This window comes from Antechinus flavipes, chromosome 1 (genome assembly GCF_016432865.1).
Source record: "Antechinus flavipes isolate AdamAnt ecotype Samford, QLD, Australia chromosome 1, AdamAnt_v2, whole genome shotgun sequence".
Taxonomy (NCBI): Eukaryota; Metazoa; Chordata; class Mammalia; order Dasyuromorphia; family Dasyuridae; genus Antechinus; species Antechinus flavipes.
In genome coordinates, this window is record NC_067398.1 from 714,656,713 (window position 1) to 714,679,910 (window position 23,198).

Below are 23,198 nucleotides of genomic sequence, written 5' to 3' on the forward strand. Positions count from 1 at the left end.
AGAAAACAGAAAGGGACAAAATGTCACCGGGGATGCAGCCAAAACGAGACAGGCCCCGGGATAGACGGATGCGGCGGGGCTCCCGGCTCGGCCCAGAGCTCGGGGGCAGGGGGAGGCCGAGAGGTGGGGCCCTGCTGCCCCCTCCCCGGGCCCGGAAGGTGCCGTCTGGGGCTCTGTCCTGGGCAGAATGACGTCGTGGATGGAGCGTGGAGCACTTGGATCCGAGTTCTCTGTCTCCTTGTCTGGAAAACGGGGTAATAAAGCAGGGGCGCTGTGGGGCCCGGCCGAGATCCTGGGGGCAAAGCTCCTGAGGCAGGGGGAGTTTTCCACCAAGGCCACCCAGAAAGCCCCCCTCCAACATCCTCCATAATGATCCATAACGTTAACTGAAATTCTAGCTCTCCCAAGCAGTCTTATCATGGATCTCTTTTACAAGTGCAAAAATCCTGGGGAGAAGGGCCGCCCCAGGTGCTTTCCAAAGGCCCAGTTTAAACCTGGAGGGATCAAGGAGTTCCCAAGTTTGGAAGCTGGAAAGGACCTTAGCCATTATCTCCTCATTTTACAACCAGAGATCCCGTCCCCAGTGAGATGCAGGGACTAAAACACAGGGAAGGTCTGCCTACTATACCGCACTGCCTCTGAGAGCGCCCTGAACACCGGAGGAGGGGGCTGTCAGAGAGGCAGAGAACATGGAGACAGGGATGGAGCAGAACCTGGGATGGGGCCACGAGCGCTTTGTCCCAAGGCAGAAAGTCTTAGAGGGCGCCCGTGTTCTCGGTTGTTCTTTCTTGGACCATGGGGGGGGGGGGGGGGGAACATAAAAGATGGATCCCTTTGTGCCGAGTTTCCCTCTTGCCTTTGGCTCCCGGTAAGGAGGGGTCAGCTCCAGGCGAGCCCCCTCCCAGGAGAGGCACAAAAACTGCCCGTTACCTCTTCTTCCATGCTGACCTGCTCTGAGACGCCCACCCCAGGGAGACAAAGGGGAGCAGAAGGGGGGATTTGGGGACCTCTCACCCTTAGCCTCCCCCCTTCCTTCCCAAGATCCCAGCACCCCCCATCCCCCATCCCCCGGACCCTCTGCGGGGCTTTGCTGCCAGAGCTGGGGACGGCGGGAGCGGAACAGACAGACTTCATTTCTCTGAAACCGGAACAAACAGAACTTGGATTAAGGTTGTTCCAGCCGGTGATTCTGGGGAGCAGCGTGGAGGAGGGGGTGGGGACCTGGCCAGAAGCCTGGTTGGGAGTGTGCACAGGGCAGAACCCCGCTGTGTGCAGGAGGGAGCCCGCAGCCCCAGGCCTGTACAGGCGGGGTCCCCGAGTCCGGCCCCAGCCCCGGTGGGGGTCCCTGCTGGGTGCGAGACCCCTCAGCTGCAGCTCTCCGGGCTCCCCTCCCCTCCCCACGTCCATGAAACGTCCCAGCATCCTCCGGGTTGTGAAGGGAGACGGGAAAGAATCAGAATTTCCCTCTGAGTTGAGGGGACCACAGCCCATCTAGCCTTGCTGGGGGTCGCCGAGTTCCGGGGTTCCCTCACATCCTTCTCCCGCTCCTGTCCCCGCCCCCAGAGGATGCCCCTTAGGCTTCCTCCTCCCTGCCCCGGGGCTCACGGGCTCCCCTCCCCGGGCCCAGATCAGGAACCCTGGCCTTGCATCTTTCACTGGCTCCCGGGTGTCCTGGGTGGCTGCCGGACAGCGCCGGCTCTGCGGGGCACGTGGCTCCCCCCCCCCCCAGGCCGGGAGGGGCCGTCTCTGTGCCCGGGGCTCGGGGCGCTCAGCACGGGCTTTGCCCAGAGCCAGCCGTGACCAGAGTCCAGGCCGAGGCCACAGCGGCACCTTCTGGCGGGGTCACCCGGCCAGGCGCCCCCTGGAGGCCGGGATCGGAACCCGGAGCCCCAACTCCCCAGCAGCCCCCGCGGCGGAGGCCCGGAGGTCACTCCCCCCCTGGTGTGGACGCGGCAAACGACATCACAAGCTGAGGCTGGAGCCTTTTATTGGGATCTAGGAGACAAGGGGGGTCCCTGACGCCCCCGTGAGACACCCGGAGGAGCTTCCGCGGCGGAGGCGGCGGCCTCGTTCTCAGCCCCACTGGGCGCCGGGCTGCGGGGGCCACCCCCCCGGGGGCGGGGCCCGCAGAGACGGCGGCAGGTCCTGGATGGGCGGCCACCCCGGGGGGTACTGGAAGACCGCGGGCTTGGCCGGCAGCGCGCTAGGAGAGAGGAGCACAGAGTTAGCCCGGAAGCTCAGACCCTGGGGCTCCGCCCGGCTCCCTGGAGAGGCCCCGCCCCCCATCCCGGCTCCCTGGGGAGGCCCCGCCCCCTCCATCCCAAGCCCCGTTTTACGCCCTCACGTTTCATCTGCCGCCTCATCCCCCCAACAAAGGGAGCTCCTTGAGGGCGGGGACTGACCCGCGGGCCCCTGCCGAACCTTCCCCGTCCCATAAGCCCCCAAGCCTCTCCTCTGCTCAGCGCTTCTTCCCTCGGCCGCTGAAGCAACTGAGAGAGCAGGCAAGGAGGCCGCCCGGAAGGTCCCTCCAATGTCAGTCGGGACGGATCCGGGGAAAGCTGGGGGGCTGAGACCCCGGCTGGCCCCTGGCTTCTTGGGCACGAGCTGGGGGAGGGGCGCCTCTCAGGGAAGAGCCGGCCCCCAGCTTAGCCACGTGAGACTCTAGATCAAAGGCCCCTGGGGCAAGGAAGACTCCCAGCAGTGCCCATTTCCTCAGCACCCCCAGGCTCGCAAAGCCACCACAGCCCGGGAGAGGGGGACCAAGGCACTTTATTCCCATTTTATGGATGAGCACATCAGGAGTCCCCTGGGTCCGGGCTTTAAAGTTCAAGCATTTTCTTCAGAGCAACCTCATTTTAGGACCCAGGAAACGGCTCCCAGGTCCAGGATCACACAGCTGAGTGAGGATTTGTATTTGGGGCTTCTAGCTCCGAGTCCAGACCTCCTTCCATTGCCCTGCCTCAGTTTACCCAGGTGTAAATTGGGGGAGGGGGTACTGATCAGCTGATCTCGGGGGCTCAGTGAGGCTCGGAAGGCGATCGTCAGGCTCTGACCAGCCCAGCTTCTCCATGCCCCCCTCCCCACCCCCTCTCTAAGCTCTTACTGCAGCAATTCAGGCTGAATGAGGCAGGGATTCTGCTGATCCAACAAGAGGCCGTAAAGTGGTTTATGGACGTGATTTATGTCACTGAAGAGGCTTCCCAACTGTGCTGGGGGGCTGGGAGAAGGGGCTGGCCCTCAGGGCATCAGGGCCCAGACATGAGAGGGACTGAGAGAGGGAAGCTCCCCCACCTCTGGAGGCAGCTGGCTCCGAAAGAAGTGGGGGTCCGAGCTGGTTCTTCCTTCGCCCTAGAGTTGCCAGAGGGCACTGAAATGGGCACCGAGCCCCCGCCAAGCTCCGCCACCCATAAGCCAGTCCCTCCCCAACAGCCCTCACCCAGGCAGGGCAGGGAATCACCATGGGGGGGGTACCTGCCAGTGATCAAGGCTCTAACTCCTCACGCCCCCCTGGAGCAGGGCCAGGGCGGCTGCGACATGTGAACTGGGCTCTCTGCCAATGCTGGGGCCGTTAGGAGAGCCTGGGGGGTGGGCACTAAACCACGTGTCCTGATAAGGGTGGGGGAGGAGGAAGAGGAGGAACTGGGGGAAGGGGAGACAGGAGTGAGGGAAGGACGGGACACCTGGGTCTGAGGGAGAAAGGCTGCAGAGAGGTCATTTCAAGGTCAGAAGTCAAAAGGAACTCTCTGAGAAGCAGCTCCGGGGCGGGGGGAGCCCCCGCTACTGCCTGCCCTGTGACCTTGGCCACTGGCCCGCCAGCAGACTTCCTCAAAGTAAGGGGATTGGCCTAGATGGTCCCCGCTAGAGTCCATTCCAGCTGCATCCTTCTCTTACCTGTTCTAAAGTCTCTCCTGGGCCTAGAACTCTGTGTTTGTCCTGAGCATCTTCTCAAAACCTCCCATTCCCCCTTGCCCTTTCCCCAGCCACCCTAACCCCCCTCCCCCCAGGCCTTCAGCTCTGAGGCCAGAAAGGCAGAAATGGGGGGGGGGGAGGGAACAATGCAGAACCAGCCCCCCCCCCCCAGCAGATGGAACTCCAGCCCGGGGGGGCCTGACAGAAAGGAACCTCAACTTTGGCGGAAAAGAATGGAGCCATGAGGAGGATAAACAAGAACTCCGAGGGGCCGGTCAAAGCAAGGTGAATGGGAGCTGGGCCATGGCACGCGATGCCAGCTCTGGCCCTGGTCCATTCAGTAGGAAGACTCTGTTCTCCTGTCAGATGTGAATTTAGGGGCAGGGGGTGGCAGAGAGATGGGCAAGGAGAAGACTCGGGTTGAACCTTAATCATCCTGGGGCTAAGACAGGGTAGTCCTAAAGGCTCACAAATCCCTCCCTTTCGACACCTGTCCCGTTGCTGACAAACAGGCTGAAATCTACCCCGTGCTCTGTTCCCCAAGGCAGGCTGGGGCCTGAGCATGGCAGCTAAACCTCACCTCGCCACTCTGGGCGGGCGCGCACAACAGCACAACGGGGCCCACTGCCCATTTTACAGCCCAGAAACGGTCAAGGAACTTGTAAAGTCACACAGCAAAGTCACAGCCAGGTGCTGACAGCTCTGGGGGCCTAAAGCTTGGTCCTGTGCTCTTTGCAGTTTAAGGTCAAGGCCTTCAAAGGGTCAAAATACACACACACTCACTCACACACACACACACAGACACACACACACACTCACTGACACACACAAAGACACACACTGACACACACAGACACACACACACACACACTCACTGACACACACACAGACACACACTCACTGACACACACACACACACACACACACACACACACACACACACACACACACACACACACACCCCTTTCCAGTTCTGATGGAGAAGGCTGCCTGATCCAGATGAGAAGCAGCTGCAGTTCCGTGTGGTTAGTTGTTGCTGCTGCTGCTGCTGCTGGGACCAGGAGCCAGGGCTGTAACGAGCCTTTCTGGGAGACAGAAAACAGAGGCTGCGTCGTTATGAAACCGCAGGCGGGGCCGCCTTTGGGAGCGAACGGGGAACAAAAATGGCCGAGGTTCCCAAGACACACCCGGCAGCTGTCGTGAGAACGAGCCCCCACCGGAGAGCGCTGGCCGGGGGCCAGCTCTCCCCATCGCCGCTGCCCTCGTCATCACAGTAATAGCCTCCCACTCACGGTCCGGTTTTCTAGACTGGAACAGACCTTTAAAAACAAGAATGAATTCTGGCTTCTAGCACCCTGGGGAGGCGGGCAAAGGAAGCGCCGGTGCCAATGGCGCCCGGGGAAAAAGTGCCCAGATTGCTCAAGGTCAGGAGGCGTAAGATCTAGAGAAGAAATCCAAGAACTCTCCACACCCAGGGGCTGCTCTCAATAGCAAGTTCTCCAGAAGAAAAGCAAACCTTCTAGACGTACCTAGAGCCCTCCGAGCCATCCTAATCCTAAACTAGACTGAGTCTGGAGGGGACCTCGGCGGTCGGCCAGCCCCAGCCCCTCCCTGTACACGGCCACGGAGGTCAAGGGCACGGCCCGCGATCACACAAGTTATGAGCCGGGTTCGAATCCAGGGCTTTTGGTTCAGCCGATTCCTTCTCTCCCTGTTGAGTCACATTTGATTAGGAATCAGCGCCCTGGGAATTGATCCTTAAGGACCAGCGCGGGTCCAACAGACGGTTAGTCTGGGAGGCAAAGACATAGGGGAGAAGCAGTGGCTGCCCTCGGCTATCCGAAGGGCCTCCTCCCGGAAGGGGACCGGTTATTGTGCGGGGCCCAAGGGCAGACCAGCTAACCGGGAACCAGCTGAAGGGCAGCTTCCAGGTGGAAGTCGGGCATCCTGTAGAGAATCTGCGGCCCTGACACAGAGCTGGGGCAGACCGTCCCTTCCAGCAATAATGGAGGCAATAATGCTAAGTCCCTTCCCTTCCCGGGGCCCCATTCCTCATCTCCCTGTGCCCAGCCCTGGCCCCCCGGGCCCCTGCTGCCTTCTGGGTGGAACCCCTCCTGTTAGGACGGGAGTCCTCAGCGCTCTCCTGGGGCTGCCTGGATTTCTGGACATTTGTCCCTTCCCCAGTCGTTCCTCAGGGCACAACTTCCAGTAGCCGGGTCCCGCTTCTCGGGCCTGCAGAATCACCTCCACGGTCCAGCTCTGACAGAAGGGAGCTGGGCGGCCTAGGGGGAACCGCCTTATCTGACTCCCCCTCCCCTCCCACGCCATGGCTCACGCCAATGCCTTTAAGAACAGGGGGTCGGGGGCCCGACACTGGAGACAGGGGACCCAAGTTCAAATCCAGACTCAGACATTTGACACTTACTGCTGTATGACCCTGGACAAGTCACTTCACCCTGAGGTTTTTTGGGTAGTTTTCAAAATACATGCATAGATAGTTTTCAACGTTCACCTTTGCAAAACCTTGTGTTCCAAATTTTTTTCTCCTTCCCTTTGTCCCGGGCCCTCCCTTGGACAGCAAGTAATCCAATAGAGTTAACCCTGAGTTTTGTACCAGAAAAAAAAAAAAGAGAGAGCAGGGAGTCAGCCATTCCCGGCTTCAGAAATGAATCCCGGTTTGGGGGCCAAGGTCCCGGATCCAAATCTCAGCTCCACAGCAGAGTGGGCTACGTCACACTAGAGTCTGCATCTCCCCGCAATGATGCTGTGGAGGAAGGGGCGTCCGCGCTGCTTTGCTTCTGGCCCTAAGGATCATGGGACCTTCCATCCCCGGCCTCACCCACGGTAACCATTTACTCCCATCTCTAAATCTGAGGGTTAGCCTCGGGGGCACAGAGACCCGAGTTCAAATGCAGCCTCAGACATGGCTGGGTGGCCCTAAGGCTCGCCCCTTAACTACCGTCTATCTCAGTCTCCTCATCAGTAAAATGGGGATAATATCAGCACTTCCCACCCCAGGTGCTGATGGGGACCAAAGCTCTCGGTCAGCCTTGGATATGGGAGGGGTCCCGAGGCCCCGAGGGGCAGGGACAGAGGCCAAGACCAGGAACCCCAACCCACACTGAGGAGACCAGCAACCCAGGGCAGAACCAGCGTCCTGGCCCAGAATTCACTTCACCCCCACATGGTTCGGCACCATCTGCAGCGGGGGTCTCTTTGGTGGGGTCTGAGCCACTATCTCCCTTGGAAGGCAGCACACGCGGAGCCCCAGGACACGAGGCGAGCCCGACCCACAAAGGCCCGGCCGCCGGTCCCGGAGGGCAAGCCGGGCCCGGGCCGAGCCACCCGTGGACCTCAGCGGCCGAGCGTGCACACGGGGAAGCGGGGGACGTTCTGAAGGGGAGGGTCCCCCTTTCCGGGGTGGGTACCTGCTGCTCTGGGCAGAGCTCCGCCGCTGGGCCCGCTTCTCCAGCCAGTCCTCGATGCCCCCCTCGGGCACCTCCACGACCTCCTGCTCCCTGGACAGTCGCTCCTCTGGATCGGGGGAAGAGAGAAGGCAATTTGAGCAGGGGCCCATCTGACCCGGCCGGGCAAGCCCTCCACCCCGGGACGCCCCGGCCCCTCCCGACAGCCGGCCTGGAGGTCGCACCACGGCCGCCAGCTCCTCGGGGCTCCGTGCCCGCCCCAGCCACTGCTGCGGCCGGCTGTGCCGTACGGCCCTGACACAAAGACCAGGGCACTCGGCCCCCACCAGGAGGCCGGCTCTCCCCCCACCGGGCTCCTTTTGGTGAGTGGGAAAGAATCCCCTTCCCTGGGGAAGCCCAGAGTCCTGGAGCCAGAGCTGGGAGGCCCATCTAGCAGATGAGCAAACTGAGGTCCCAGCAGGTGGGGAGGGGCCTGAGTGACTGCGAGTGACTTCAGTGTCAGAGGCGGGGCTCACCCACGAAGGGCATCGTGCTCAGCCAAGTGGCCGATGGGCAGTTGGGGAAGGGGTCTCCAAGGGGGGCCCCGGGGATCCGCGTCCGGCCCGGCCACCCCGAAACCTGCCCCTCATATGCCGATGCCCCCAAGATGAGGGGTCAGCCAACTGGGAGAGGCTGGGATGGAATTCGGGGGACCCCGGGCAGTTTTACATTCACAAGCACAAGATGGGGAGGCAGGGCTGGACACGGCTGGCCTGAAGAAGATCTAGGGGTCTGAGAAGCTCCGAGAGCCAGTGCATGCTGGGATGCCACAGGGGCCCATCTGGGCCAGGGGAAAGGGGCGGGCCCTCGCTGTCAGAGGTCAGAAGGGGCTGGTTCGGTCCTGAGGCTCGGGGTGAACAAGAGCGCTGGAAGCCGGAGGGGTCCGGGGAAGGGCCAGATGGGGAGGGGGCGGGAGAAAGCCTGAGCCTGCGCTGGCTGCGGCTCCGGGCCGGGGGGAGGGGAGCGGATCCCGGCTGGTTCGGCAGGAGGAGCGGAAGCAGCAGCCTCCCTCCCGCCCCAGTGCCAGCTAAACACCATCTGGCCGCCAGAGGAAGAGACAGTCATGGGAAGCGGGCGCTGCCAGCGGCCCCGAGCACCATATGCCCAACTTGGCCCGGCCGAGGGGCGCGGCGGTTCGCGGGCGGGGCTTCCGCCCTGGGGGGAGGGGCGCCCTGCCGGGCTCATGAATATTCATGGAGGCGTGGCTTATCCGCCACAGATCTGGGGGTGACCACTGGGGTGAAAGTCCCAGCCTCCGGGTCAGAATCCCCTGGGCTCCGGGCCGAGCCTTCCCGGCTCCTCCTCCCGGCTGGCCCGGGCTCCCTCCTCGCCATCCAAGCGGGAGGATTCCCAGGATCCCCTGGGGGAGGCCCCGGCTGCTCCCCAGGGCAGGACTCGGCCAAGGCCAGTTTCAGCCAGCAGGGGGAGCTGTCGCGCCGAACTCCCGGGGGCTGCTGGCCGCTAGCCCGGGCCCGGAGGCGGGCAGGGGGAGGCGGGCAGGGGGGTCCCGGCAGGTGGGTCCCGGCAGGGCCAGGGCATCCCTCCTGCCCCTCCCTCCCCGGGCCAGCCTGGCTCACCGCGCCCGCTCTCCCTCTCTGGAGGGGGGGGCACCCCTGGCTCTCCCTGGGTATTTTTAGGGTGCCCCCTCCATGACCCCCGGCCTGCTCCCTGCTGCGGGGGGAGGGAGGCGCCCACCTCTCCCTGCTGGGGCCTCCAGAGAGAGTCGGCAGTGGCCAGAGGCAGGGGATGGACAAGCTGACCCCTAAAGTCCCTCCAAAGGCCCGTGATCCCTCCCAGAGCCACTGCTGACCCCGCCCCCCCCATGGCAGGGCCCCCTCCCCCAAGCTTCACAGCTCCACCCTCAGCCTCAGCTTCCCATCCATAAAATGGGCATGATCGCCCTGCAGCCCCTCGGGGACTCCTGAAGAGGAGCTAAAGCCTCCCTCCCCCCACAACACTCACCGTGCACCTGGGCCGCCAGCTGCTCCAGGTCCCCCGACGTCATGTGGGAGAATCGGCAGTTGGAGTCAAAGTCACACTGACCTGAGACAGATGGGGGGGAACGGGGGCCTTAGGGAGGGAGGGAGCAGGGACCCCCAGGAGGGGAGGAGGGGGAGCAGGGACCCCCAGGAGGGGAGGAGGGAGCAGGGACCCCCAGGAGGGGAGGAGGGGGAGGGAGCAGGGACCCCCAGGAGGGGAGGAGGGGGAAGGAGAGGAAAGAAGGTGGCCCCTGGGTCAGCATCTCAGGCTGTGCCCCCTGCCCCCAGCATCCTCACCTGTCTCCAGAAACTTCCTGCAGGGCCTCTTGTTCTGCTCCTCCACCAGAATGGCTGCGGCATCTGCCCGGGGAAAGCGGGAGCCAGTGAGGACGGGGCAGGGGCAGAGCGACGGGCAGAGACCCAGGAAGGCCAAGGACCCATTGGCTTTGGGCCCTTCCAGGAGGGACGGGATGGGCCAGAGGCTGGGGGCTGCCCGCCATGCCCCGGGCACACCCTGGCACAGTCAGGCCCTGCTCCTTGGCCAAGGGGCAGAACAAGCAGTTTCTGGCAATAACGAACCCTTGGAGCTGTCCAAGGTGCCCGAGGCTGGCCAGGAGAGGCCCTGGCCTTCACCTCCTTCCGGCCCCTCAGCCGCCCCTCAGGCAGGAGTCACCCAGGCTAGTCCTGGGGCAGAAGCGGGGGCTGCCCGTCTGCCCCCCAGCAGGCTCCTCGCTGCCCCTCACAGCTGGCACCTGCAGAGGCCCCTCCCCGGGGAGCACGTCTGAGTGGGGCGACAAGGCGCAGACTGCGGCTTGGCATCTGGGTCCTCCCTAACCTCCTCCTGCCCCCTCCTCCCTCTGCCGCATGCTCTGCCAGGTAGACCGGGCCCCTGCCTCCCTCCCGCGCGTACCAGGCGTGGAGGATGAGGTGCGGGGGACAGGGAGCGCCCCAGTGAGGGCTCGGGGCTCCTGAGTCCCTGGCCCTGCTCCCAGCCTCCAACCCTCCACCCGCACGGAACGAGGCTGCCCCCCAGCCCCCTGGCCCCGCCCCGAGATTGTGCTTCCCATTCCCCTCTGGCTTCTGCTAGCTCTGGGGGGTCCCCAGTGCCCCGAGACCTCAGCCCCCTTCCCCCACACTGTCTCAAGCCCGGACGTGGTGCACGCGCCCAGCTGGCGTCTCCTCCCCCCACCTCCCCCAGTCGGGGACCGAAGCCAAGAATCCCCTGGAATTGTCTCTCACACACTCTCTCCCCCCCTTCCCCCCCTCCCCCGCTCAGGGCCGCTCCCGGCGCCCACCTCGGAAGAGGTCGTACCAGACCTTCTTGGCCCTCAGGTGCTGGACCCCGTTCAGGTGCTTCTTGCGGTTGTGGAGGTTGTCCTGGAAGGAGCGGTCGCAGTAGTCGCAGAAGTATCTCTTCCCCATGGTCCCCGCGGCGGCCGGGGCTGCTCAGGCTCTAGGAGGAAGCAGAGAGCGCGCCCTGCACGGAAGGCCTCTGGTCACGGCCCCCAGGGGGAGGCCCATCTGGTCTGGTGGTTCTCACCTACGTGCATTTTACAACAGGGAAACTGAGGCACGTGCGCCGTCCTGCCAGGAGTGGAAGCGGCCGTGGCTCTGCCCTGGGTCACTCCTGTTCGGACCCGACGGTCAGTAAATGAGCCTCCCCCCACCCCGTACGGCCCCCACGCCCACTGCTCCCCTTCAAGCAGCCTAGCTTCCTCAGCCTGGTCCGGCGGCCATTCTTTCTGAGCGCTGATCCCACATCCAGACGCTTTCACAGGCCGCTCCCCGGGTCTGGAGGGCTCTGACCTCTCCATTCCCTCCGATTCTGCTCCCCCTTCAAAGCTCAGGGGCCTCCTCCTTCGCGAATCCCTCCCGGGTTCCCCTGGTCCACCTCCTGCCCTCCGCTTCAAGCCTCCCTCTCACTTTGGGCCACTTTCCTGGGACCCTTTCCTAGCCTCCCTCCCTCCTCACTGTCTCGGGCTTCTCTGTAAAGCTGAATTTAAGCCCCCCTTGGGCCCCTGCATCACAGGACAACAGCTCCTGGCTCCCGGAGCCGGGGCAGGGAACGAGCGGGGCGGTGACGGTACCTCACTCTGCGAGAGGCCTGAGCAATCCCCCCCCCAACGGTCATTATCCCCACCGCGTCCCTGCCACTCGCCCAGGAGAATCCGGCCTCCCCGGGCCCTGCCCCCCACACACAGACCCAGCATCGAGTCAGAAAGGGGCCCCAAGCCCAGGCTGGCAGCGCGACAGGCCGGGAACACTCAGGCGGTAAATTTAGGCCCAACAAAAGAAGTCCTAGCTTCCCCAGCAGGCTCCTGGAACAGAAGTGGGCCCCGCTAAAAATACCAGGACTTCAAAAGAGCCTCGGCGGAGGCCGGGATGAGAGGCCCGACGTGGGTGACTGAAGGCGGGAGCGATGTCGAGGAGCCCGTCGCCATCCCGCTGGCACCGGGGGCGCCCCTCAGAGACAGGTGCCAGTCTACACACCAGCCTGAAGGGGCACAGAGGACCGGGTCAGGAGTCAGGCCTGCCTGCAGGCTGCACGGGCACAACAATGCACAGGGGAGCCACAGGGGCACAGGGGAACGGATGCCCTCCCTCATGCCGAGGAGGGCCAGGGAGCACAGCAGGCAGTGCCAGGCTGCAGTCAGAAAACCCCCAAATCAAATCAGTCAGGTGACACTGGGAAATGGGATAATAGCAGCACACCCTTCCCAGGGAGGTTCAGAGGATCAGATATTTGTAAAGTGCTCAGTACAGTGCTTGGCACATAGTAGGTACTTAATTCTTTTCTTCCTTCCTTCCCTAGAAACCCCAGCCTGTGGTCTTTCTTGGACCTCAGAGGATTCTTCCTTCCTCTCTCCTTCCTTCCTGTTTCTCTCTCTCTCCTTCCTTCTTTCCTCCCTTTTGCCCTTTCTTGTTCCTTCCTTCCCTCTTTCTCTCTCCCCTTCCTTTCTTCCTCCTTCCCTTTCCCCTTTCTTCCTTTCCCTCTCCTTTTTTCCTTTCCTTCCCTCTTTCTCTCTCCCCTTCCTTTCTTCCTTCCTTCCTCCTTCCCTTTCCCCTTTCTTCCTTCCTCTCTTCCTTTCCCTCTCCTTCTTTCCTTCCTTCCTTCCCCTCTTCTTTGCCTCCCTTCCTTCCTCCCTCCTTCCCTCTTGCCTCTCTTCTTTTCTTCCTTCCTTCCTTCTTTCTGTCCTTCCCTTTCCTTCCTTCCTTCTCCCACATAAGGAAAACTTTAAATCACTATTGATTAAAGAAAAGCAAATTAAGAAAAAACAAAACTAAGACACTTCTTCACACCTAAAAGATTGATTAAGATGATAGAGAAGGGAAATGACAAATGCTGGAAAGGATGTGAGAAAATTGGGACACTAATGCACCGTAGGGAGAATTGTGAACTGATCCAAGCCCTCTGGAGAACAATTTGGAATTATGCCCAAAGGACTATAAACCGTGTAGACCTTCTAGATCTATATACTGAAAAAATTAAAAAAGAAAAAGAAAATGATTTCTATATACAAAAATCTTTCTAGCAGCTCTTTTTGTGGTGGCAGAGAACTGGAAATTGAGGGGATGCCCGTCAGCCGGGGAATGGCTGAAAAATCATGTCATATGATTTTTGATGGAATACTATTGGGCTCTAAGAAATGACAAGCAGGATGCTTTCAGAAAACCTAGGAAAGATGGAACAAAGTGAGCAGAACTGGGAGAACATGAGGAAAGAAGGAACAAAGTGAGCAGAACCGGGAGAACATGAGGAAAGACGGAACGAAGTGAGCATAATTGGAAGAACACTAGGAAAGGCTGAACAAAGTGAGCAGAACCAGGAGAACATGAGGAAAGACGGAACGAAGTGAGCAGAACCGGGAGGACATTACATACGGTAATAGCAATATTATAATGATGATCAATTGTGAAAGACTTAGCTATTCTCAGCAACATAATAACTGAAAACAATTCCAAAGGATTCATGGTGGAAAATGCTTTCCACTCCAGAGAAAGAGCACACTTCTTTAAAAAAAGGAATGTTCTCTATTTTTCTCAGGGGAGAGGGGGTTAGGTCTGTTTTCTTTCACAACATGACTAATCTGGAAATGTTTTGCATAACTGCACATGTCTAACCTATCTCAGGGAGGTGGGAAGGAGGATTTGGAGCTCAACATTTTAAACAAAGAATGTTACAAATTTGTACATGAAATTGGAAAAAATAAAATAAAATGGTTAAAAAAAAAAAAAAAAGAATCTGGGGCAGCTAGGTGGCGCAGTAGATAGAGCCCCAGCCCTGAAGTCAGGAGGACTTAAGTTCGAATCCAACCTCAGACAATTAACACTTCCTGGCTATGTGACCCTGGGCAAATCACTTAATCCCAATTGCCTCAGCAACAAGAAAAGGAAGAAAAAGAGGAAGGGAGGGAAAGAAGGAAGGAAGGAAGGAAGGAAGGAAGGAAGGAAGGAAGGAAGGAAGGAAGGAAGGAAGGAAGGAAGGAAGGAAGGAAGGAAGGAAGGGAGGGGGGGGGAAGGAAGGAAGGAAGGAAGGAAGGAAGGAAGGAAGGAAGGAAGGAAGGGAGGGGAAGGAAGGAAGGGAGGGGAAGGGAGGGAGGGAGGGGAAGGAAGGAAGGGAGGGGAAGGGAGGAGGGAGGGGAAGGAAGGAAGGGAGGGGAAGGGAGGGAGGAAGGAAGGGAAGAAGGAAGGGAGGAAGGAAGAATAGGGGTATTTTGACTGGAAGCGAAGAATTCTTTCCATCTCATTCCCACCTTCATCCCTCCTTGCCTGAGCTCTCAGCTGAATGCCAGGGAGGTGAAATGGCTGCAGAGCCTGCACACAGGATGGCTCAGGACTAGACCTGCGATTTCATTATCACAGAGAACTCTTGGGTGGGAAAACTGCCTGGGTCCAAGCAGTTTAGTGTCTTTTTTGCAGTTTACCAGTAGGGGCCGCCAGGATTTGCCTGAGGTTGTTTTGGGCCTGAGTCTTCCCAGCTCTGAACTCACCTCTCTCAAAAGGGCCCAAGACACGTTTCTAGACATCAAGGCTGCCAAGGACCATGGAGAACCTCAAGACAGAGACGCTGCTCCCCAGAGGGGAAGCTGGCCCCCAGTCACCCCCAGTGGCTGCTCCGAGGATGGGAATGCTCTGCCCGCTTCCCCAACCCCAGTCCAGCCCCTTCACTTGTCCAGTGGCCCGAAGCCCATCAGAACCAACACCTCCTCCCAGAAGCCTCCCCTTCTCAGCTGGGTTTGTATCTTATGGTCTGTGTTACTGGGCTGGTGTGGTTTCTTCTTCTCTTTTTAAAAATATATGATGGTTCTCTGTGGGAGCAGGTTTCTTGGGGAGGTTTTCTGGAGGCAGCCTTAGTTTCGGTTCCAAGTAATAATTACTCCAAATGCAGCCAGGAGTAACAATCCAAACGTTTACTTTCTCCTTCCAAGTCTTACCTCTTTCCTTGGGCCTGGTTAGCTTTCTTAGAGGCCTTTCTCCCTCCTTGGTTCCGAGAGCTCTTGCAGCTTGTCTTTTGCTCTTCCAGCTTCTGCCTCTAGCTCAGCTCCCACGGGTGGCTTCTCAATCTCCAACTGTCGCTCCTCTCTCTGTCAATCTTCCCAACTGACTGACTTCTTTAACTCAGCTCCTTTTTATGCTCCTTTAGAGGTGTGAACTCAAAGGTTGACTCCTCCTCCGAGAGTGGGATTATGGGAGGGGTGAATTCACAAAGTTACAAAGTTAACTGTGGATCTCCTGTACTTGTGAACTCCAATGTGAGCCAATGTGTGAATTCTCAAAGGTGTAAACTCAAGCACTGTTTCTACCAACTCCATTGGGTTATCACCTTGGAAGGATTTGCTCTAATGTGTGAACTAATAAGCATTGTTTCTACCAATTCCATTGAGTTAACATTAGGACTCTAACAGGCTGGGGTCTTATCACTGGATCCCTGGACTCTGAGCTGGACGGGCAGTCACAGATCACTAGGCCCGGCGGTTCTCAGCCTTGTGGTCTCAGGCTCACGCTCTTCAAAATTACCGGCACCTCCCCACCAAAAAGCTTTTGGTTCTCCGGGATATGTCCACTCTGGGATATTTACCAGAAAAGAAATGAAAACTGAGGGACTTTTAAATGTTTCATTCTCTAAAAATAACAAGAATTGGCTTATTACCTGGTAACAGAAATAATGTTTTTTATGAAAAACAAATCTATTTTCCCGAAAATAATTTAAGGGGAAGTTGTGTCGTTGTACATATTTTTGCAATTCTTGAATATCGAGCTGGATCCCCTGGCTCCGTCTGCCTTCGATCTGCTGTGACCTGCGGTTCTGGTTGAAATCCAGGAAAAATTGGCCAGGGGAGGGGGGTAGGGCTGGGAAAGCCTTAGAAACAGTGCGAAAATCATTCTGATCCATGAATCCCCTTAAAGAGGTCAAGCGACCCATTTTGAGAATCACTGCTCTAGGTCAACCTCTTTGTTTTGAAAAGAAGGAAAATGAAGGGCAGTGAGGGGATGTGACTCGAAGGTCTCAGAGGCAGCAGGTGGCAAGGTCATCAGGGTCATTGGGTCAGAGGTAGCACGGACCCCGGAGCCCCCCTCATTTAGAGAAGAATAAACTGCAGCTTAATGAGTGGAAATGACATGCCCAATGTCTCACAGCAACAAGGAGTGGAGCCGAGTCTCTGCCTCCCAGTTCAGAGGACCTCTCCAGCATCCACATTAGCCCTAGAATTAGCTCCATCATCAACAGAGTTCCTTACAGGAGCAAACCCCTTGTTTTAGCTCACATTTCTAGCAACCTCCACTCCCGGGCAGAGGGCTCTGAATACAGTAGGAGCTTAATAAATGTCTGTTGCTGTTTTGGAGAATTGTGCCCAGTTCTGAGCACCACATTTGAGGAGGGACTAACACAGAGGATGGATCCTGCTGAGCCAGCAGGGAAATGAGGTGACGAGGGACTGTGATGGAGCCTGGGAATGTGTCACAGACAGAAGTCTCCTGGCTGGTGAGATTGGTTCAGGGGGGTGACATCAGGAACAGGCCTTGCCGTCTGCCTCGCCGCTGGCCCCTCAGGACCCTAAATGCCCTTTCCCTGTGTCTTGAGCTGGAATTCTCCATGTATGTCATTGACCTTATTAGGTGGGAGCTCCAGAAGAGGTAAGATTGTCTTATCTGTACTCCAGGGCTTTGTACACAGCAAGTGCTTAATAAGTGCTTCCTTCCTTCTTGACTCCCAGAGCAGTGCCTTATTCAGTGGCTGGGAATGAAATTATAGGAGAGGGAACTGTCCCGTGGCTATGGGGTTCTGAAGTCCCAACCAAACCAGACTCAAAATCCAGATTTCTTTCCACTAGAACTCACTGCTTCCCTTCTAGACCGAACCCCTCAGTCTGCTAGAGAATTGAGAGAGACCTAGATTCAAATCTGCCTCAGATCTCAAAGGCTTACCAGCCCGGAGCTTAACCTATGCCAGTCTCAGTTTTCCAATCTCTAAAATGGAGCCACAATCATTAACCTTACGGGGCTGTAGTGAGGAGGAGGAGGAGGAGGAAGGCTTTGTAAACATTAAAGAACCCGGGAGAGCCAGCTGTTATTATGAGTCACCTAAAGCAGCGCGTCGATGGCAACCCAAGTATTTTCCCAGGGACGTCCCAGGTCTTAGAACCACGAGCTTCAAAGGGCTCGAGGCGGGAGTGACCCAGAGGGTCTTGGAGGCTGGCACGGGCACCGGCTGCCAGGAAGTGACTCAGGAAGGAGCCTCCGGCGGACACGGAGCCAGAAAGGACCCGACAGTGCCCGAGGAGGGGCCGCGGCAGTTTGGTGAATGGCCCTTAAAGACCTGAGAGAGATGCTCTGTGGAGGACAGAAGGCGGAGAATGAGTCACCGGGGGCTGCAATCGGCCCCTGCCGCGCATCTTCCTCCTGGGAAATAAGGAGGTCCCCGAAGGGCCAAAGGCTTCAGGAGCAGGAGAGGTTTAGGAAAGGTTTAGGGCTGGGAGGCCCTCGGAGGAGGAAAGGAAACCATTCTGCGCGAGGGTGTCTCCAGGGCTGGGTAGGGCAGACAGGGATGCGGCCGGGACTGAAGACTAGACTCGGGGAACTGACGGGATGGCCACGGGAGGATGCCGAGGCCCGGGGGGTGCCCTGAGGGTGAGGGAGAGGAGGGTCCGCCCCGTCCCAGAGGAAAGGACAGCCGGGGGCGGGGTCACCACATCCCTGATGGCCGCTGGGCGGAGGCGGGGAAGGGGGCAGAGAGCTCTCGGGGGGCTTGTAGGGAACCTCGAATCCAGAACAGCCTCGCGCTCAAAGCCCCAGGCAGGGGAGCGTGTCCGGGGAGGTGTGGACGCCGGGGACAGACTGGGAGAGCAGAAGCCATCTCCTCCGACGCGGAGGCCGGGGAAGGGTCGGGACACAGACTGAACTCGGGGCCTCCGGCTGCGCCGCAGCTGCTCAGCAGGACCAAGTTCTCCCCTCTGAGGCTTTTTAACTGTTGTCCTCAACAACGGCCTGCTCGGGGTCCCTGGCTGGGGCGGGCCGACCATTAGCCCCAGGCCCAGTAAGAAAGGAAGCGCGCGGAGGGCAGGGCCCCCAGTAAGCGCTTCAGGAGCCCTTTCCCCTTCCTCCGCCCATCCCTCGCCCACTCTGAGCCTCAGTTTGCTACTTCTGTCCGATGGGCCACAGCGCCCTCTTCTCCCTCCCCCGGCGCTCTGCCGTCTTTAAAGTGCCGCGGGCGGTGGTCCCTGCTCTGGGCCCAGGGCCCTCTTACCTCCCCGGCCTCCGCTCCAGAAGACGCTCCGGGTGCGCGCCCCCCTCCAGCGTGATGGTTTTACCCGCGTCCCTGCCCCAAACCAGCGAGGACGAGCCCAAGTGTCCACTGGGAAAGGGGAAGGGGGAAACCAACTCTCCCGTCGCGCGCTCCCGCGAAGGTAAGTTACCTGGTGTCGCAGTCCCGCCCACTCTTCGCGCGCTGCTCTCTGGGAATCGTAGTCGGTCCCTAGTCTTCAGCCTGGGGTAAAACCGCCGCTCCCGGAAGCCTTTGGGTCCCGGATTAATGAGAACCTGCGGGGGAGGAGAACAAAAGGGCGTCCTAAAAGTGTGCGCTGCTCTCTGGGAAATGTAGTTCAACCTCTCTTTTTGGCGAGCTTGTAAAAGCGAATAAATTTTTCTAAAATCGATTCTTGGATCTGTTGGTCTACATATAGTGGGAAAGAAGTTTAGAGCAAAAGTTGAAATTAAAAGACTATCAGGTGGAAAGTTCAAAGGACGCCAAACTTAGGAATGAACTACAAGTCCCATGAAGCTTCGCGCGAGAAAGCCGTCCCACCCCCGTGAAGAGAAGGCTGAAGCGCAGGCGCAGGCGCAGGCGCAGGGGCGGACAAGACCGGGGCGGCGAAAAGATGGTGTCTCCGTCGATGCTCGGGCAGTTGTACTCTGTCCTCTTCCGCAGGTCGTCCGCCTTCGCGCTCACCATCGCCGTGAGCGCCTTATTCTTCGAGCGCGCCTTCGACCAGGGCGGCGACGCGCTCTACGAAACCATCAACCAAGGGGTGAGGGCGGGAGAGGGGGTCTGACTGCCCCTGACCTTGGGCCTCGGGAGGACTGGAGCCTGAGGGACTGACTTGGGGCCGGGGCGGGAGCCCAGCGGGAAACCGAGGCGGGGCCTGGGCGCTCGGAGCGCGACACCTCCCCTCCCCCACCGCCGCACGGGTCAGGTTTCTGGTTTTGCAGAGCAGGAAATTGAGCAGATCGCCAAAAGTCACAAGGTCACGGCTGGGAGAATGGCCCTTCGTCGGGGGAAACTGAGGCACGGGGAGGGCCTGCCGCCGACCACACGTGGAGCCCGTAGCAGAAGGAAATGGGGACCTGGATGAAGCGGCCTCCTAGAGTTACCGCGGGGGAAACTGAGGCGGAGAGTGGGGGGGTGGGAAGGGGAGCCCGTGTGGCCCAGTCTCCCGGTGCTACAGCGGGGGAAACTGAGGCAGGGAGCGGGGAAGGGGAACCCAGAGAGACCAGCCTCCTCCTGGGGGAACTGAGGCGGAGAGCGAGAAAGGCGCTTGTAGAGACCAACCTTCCCTGTTCCAGTGGCTTCTCCCAAAGCTTCCCATGGGGCTCCCTTACAAGGATGGCGTCAGGCAGGCATTTGGTAAAGGGAGCGAGGGTAAAACTGGCCCTGGAGCGGCGGGTGCGAGGGTTTCTCCAGGCTGGCCCAGGGGCCCAGCGCGTGTGTTGGACCCTCCTGCATCTGTTTGTTTGCGTGGGTCTTTCCGATGCTGCTTTTGTGGTTATCGGGCAGCCTGGCGGGTGGGGATGAGAGGGAATTTGGAGTCAAGTCCCGGGTTCCCATTCGGCGGCCCCAGGTGGACAGAGGGCTTCCGGCCCTGGGTAAGAGGAGATAGAAGGCCTAGATCCCAGGCTCCTCCAGCTCTGCTCTGGACGAGTTAGATTCCTGACTTGGGAAGAAGAAAGTTCCCAAAGAGATCCTCTGGTCCGCTGGGCCCCCTCCCCCTCGAGGCTCATAACTGCTGAGGGTGGGGGGCCTGGACCCCAGCTGTGCCCCAAGGAGCCTGTCACTGGGAGATGGGGAAATGGCTCCTCTGGGCAAAGATGAAGGTGGGTCACCCCCAGGTCGCCCTGAGGTGGTTTCCTCAGCTGGGAGCGTGTCCGGCGGTTAGGGGCTGGCAGACTCTGAGTTTTTATCCCAAACCAAGGACCCGCTTCCGGTTCCTCCTTGTTTGGGAGGTGGGAGGGCAGTGACGCAGAAGCTCGGACTCAGACTTCAGCGCGTGGCCTTTGTTTTCCTAATGCAGAAGCTGTGGAAGCACATAAAGCACAAGTATGGGGAGGAGTAGCTGCTGGTGCCAGACCGGACGCGAGCGAGAGCGAGGGGAGGGTCCCGATCTCCGTGGACGGCGGCGCTCGGCGCAGAGAAGACCCAGTCGGAGGCTGCTCGTGAGGTGCTCAGGACGTTCTTTCCTCCACTTTGGCTGCATCTGCTCTGAGAACCTACAAATAAATAGGATGTGAATTTATCTGTGAAACCTGCCTCTGGATGGGTTCTGTTAGTGTTCTGTGCGTTCTGGGTCACGGGGTGTCCTGGGGATGTGGGGGGAGCACCAAGAATCTCACCAGGAGTCGAGTTCTGCCCAGTGGCCCCTTTCAGGAAGTGGGTGTGTACTCAGGGCCCCCAGGTAAAGCCGAGAGTTCGGTGGGGTCTGAGACCTAGCCCCATGCAAGATGGGGGTCTCAAACCCTCAGGGCCTACATCCCAGGGTCAGCCTGAGCTTCCTGCACCGGTTCTGCTTCCCCAAATCCTGGCTCAGTCAGTCGGCAAGCATTTAGTAAGCACCTACTGAGTGCCCCAGATACATAGAAATGGCAAATCCAGGCTCTGTCCTCAAGGAGCTTCGGTTCTCTAAAGAGGCAAACTCCATGCACATAGGTATATACCAGAGGTATCCAGAAGAGAAAGAGTCACCTTAGTGGGGAAAGTATCAGATGTAGAATCAGAAGACCTGGATTCAAGCCCTGACAGTTCCTGAGCTATTTAGTGACGTGGAGTCAGTCACTTCCCCAGACCTCAGTTTCCTCATCTGTAAAATTGGTCTGCTGAGCTGGAAATTTGCTTTTCATTCAAAATGAATTCTCAAGTCCCTGGCTCTGCCACCGGCTTGCTGGTCCCCCGAGTCCAATCTCCAGTCACTCAGTGCTCTTGTTAGTCCAATCGATGAGCCAACTGGACAACCCTATGGAACTGGAGCCTGTGTAAGCTCTAGGGGGACTCCCCCCAGCTCCCACTCTCTTGACAAGTCTTGGCGTCCTTTTACATCTCCCCACTAGTGGGCTTCCCCACCCACTAATGTTACCTGTTGAGAATCAATTTAATTAGCCCGGCTGCCAGGATTGGGTACAAACATCCTCCTAAATATCGGGGACTTTCAAATACTGAAAGTGTCTAGGGCAAAGGAGGCTCGCAGCGGCGAGCAGGGCCTTTTCTCCTGTTTGTGGGGCACTCGGGACGTTGCCCTCCATCGTGGTGAATCTGCCTTCTGTCTCCTTGGCTCCTGACGCAGACGCCGTCAGCAATTGATCGGGGAGTGTTCCTGAGGGTGCCGGTGGGGAGATGGAAGCCCCGATAGCTTTTAGATCCTTGAATATCTTCCTCCAAAAGGAGTGGGATGCAAGGATTTTTTTTTTTCTTGTACCACATGACAAATATGGAAATAGATTTAAAAGGATTGCACATGTTTATCCTATATCAGATTGCTTACTGTCGAGGGAAGGAGAAAAATTTGGAACACAAAGTTTTACAAAAATGAATGCTGAAAACTATATGTATTTGGAAAAATAAAATACTATTGGGGGGGAAAAAGAAAATGCAATAATGAGTCAATGGAAAGTCTCAGCTGGGGTTCAAACATTCATCTCAAGTACAAATGCCTGGCCAATAGTTCTGAAGACAATCTGGGGGTCTTGGTAGACATTAAACTCAATATGCATTAGCAAAACCAACAAAAGCCAAGACGTTCTTTGGAAGAAGGAAGGGAGATAGGGGAGCCCCACTGGACCTTCCTCTGGTCTGACTTCATAGGAGGATTGGGTTCCATTTGGGGGAGGGTGTCACACTGAGAAGCACATGGGGAAGCCAGAAAGTGTCCTGAAGAGGTAACCAAGAGGGCAAAGGGGCTTGAATCCTCACCATGCGAGCACCAGGGGAAGAAACCAAGGGCATTTTTGCAAAACAGGAACCCAGGCAAAGTGGGAGTGCTCTCAAGCATATGAAGGTCTATCCTCTGGAGGAAAGATTAGAGCTCCCCGGTCTTGCCCCAAGAGCAACGGGGGAAAGTGGCCAAATGGTTATTTTGGTTTGAAATTAGAGTTTGACCACCTGGCTGTCCCAAAGTGGGGGGCGGGGGCGCTATCTGGGACAGTGGGCGGCTTCCTTTCACTGGAGCTCCTCATCTCCAGACTGGCCAGGAACGTCACAGTGGGGACCGGAACGGGGGGTCGTTCTCAGAGACCTTGCCCAACACTTGGAGAATCCTGCCGATTCTGGGAGTGTGGGAAGGAATGTTATGCCCACCCACCCTCCACCCCACCGGCTGCTTCTGCCCGGGTCTAATAAACACAGGCTGCCCCCAGGAGCTCGGAAGGTTTGTTCACTCCGTGTCTTCCTGAAGCAAAGGCCCCCAGACTTGGCAAGACCAACAAATCAATTATGTAACGGTGCTCGGAGAGAATTCTCAGAGTAATTATTTTCCAATTTAGGCTCTGTTTGTTTTGTTTCTTTAATTGGAACTTGGCCCAAGAAGCTTGTGAGCACAGCAAATGATCATGACTAATACTGACACAGGACAGCGCTGGGTTTTATTGTTGTTCGGTCGTCGTTCTTGCTCCCGACTCCTCGTGACCCCATTGGGAGGTTTCTCAGCAGAAAAACCACCGGGTATTTCTTCTTCTGCAGCTTATTTTACAGATGAGGAAACTGAGGAAAACTAGATCAACTGACTTGGCCAGAGTCGCCCAGCTAGGAAGTGTCTGAGGCTGGATTTGAACTTCCTGACTGCGGGCCCAGCGCTCTATCCAATATAGCGCCACCTAGGGGCCCTCCTCTATAGGTGACTCAGTGGAGTCAGGAAAACACAACCTCAGACACTTCCTAGCTGGGTGATCCTGGGCAAGTCACTTCACCCTACCTGCCTCAGTTTCCTCATCTGTAAAATGAGCTGGAGAAGGAAACGGCAAATCTCTCTAGTATCTTTTCTGAGAAAACCCCAAATGGGATCGTGAAGAGTTGGACACAACTGAAAATAACTAGATAACGGTACATGAGTGTTGAATTGAATTGGCTTAAATTAGCCTCAAAGAA

At 58.2% G+C, this 23,198-nt stretch overlaps 2 protein-coding genes across 4 annotated transcripts; one reads left to right on the plus strand and one right to left on the minus strand.

Annotated features, from left to right (window-relative positions):
* Positions 1–1,970: 1,970 nt before the first annotated feature.
* Positions 1,971–18,382, minus strand: ZMAT5 (zinc finger matrin-type 5). 3 transcript variants are annotated; one of them, XM_051973081.1, is made up of 6 exons: positions 18,268–18,382; positions 10,648–10,805; positions 9,650–9,712; positions 9,336–9,416; positions 7,338–7,443; positions 1,971–2,203 (listed from the first exon to the last, which is right to left on the minus strand). In XM_051973081.1, exons 2-6 carry the CDS (start codon positions 10,772–10,774, stop codon positions 2,074–2,076), a joined length of 507 nt encoding a protein of 168 aa, XP_051829041.1. In that variant the 5' UTR covers positions 10,775–10,805; positions 18,268–18,382; the 3' UTR covers positions 1,971–2,073. The 3 variants fall into 3 exon arrangements, with proteins under 3 accessions (XP_051829041.1, XP_051829040.1, XP_051829042.1); XM_051973080.1 differs by lacking the exon at positions 18,268–18,382 and adding an exon at positions 18,099–18,255; XM_051973082.1 differs by lacking the exon at positions 18,268–18,382 and adding an exon at positions 14,788–15,168.
* Positions 18,383–18,686: 304 nt separating this feature from the next.
* On the plus strand, positions 18,687–20,370 carry LOC127545659 (cytochrome b-c1 complex subunit 9). Its single transcript, XM_051973083.1, has 2 exons — positions 18,687–18,879; positions 20,140–20,370. Exons 1-2 carry the CDS (start codon positions 18,730–18,732, stop codon positions 20,179–20,181), a joined length of 192 nt encoding a protein of 63 aa, XP_051829043.1. The 5' UTR covers positions 18,687–18,729; the 3' UTR covers positions 20,182–20,370.
* The last annotated feature ends 2,828 nt before the right edge of the window (positions 20,371–23,198 follow it).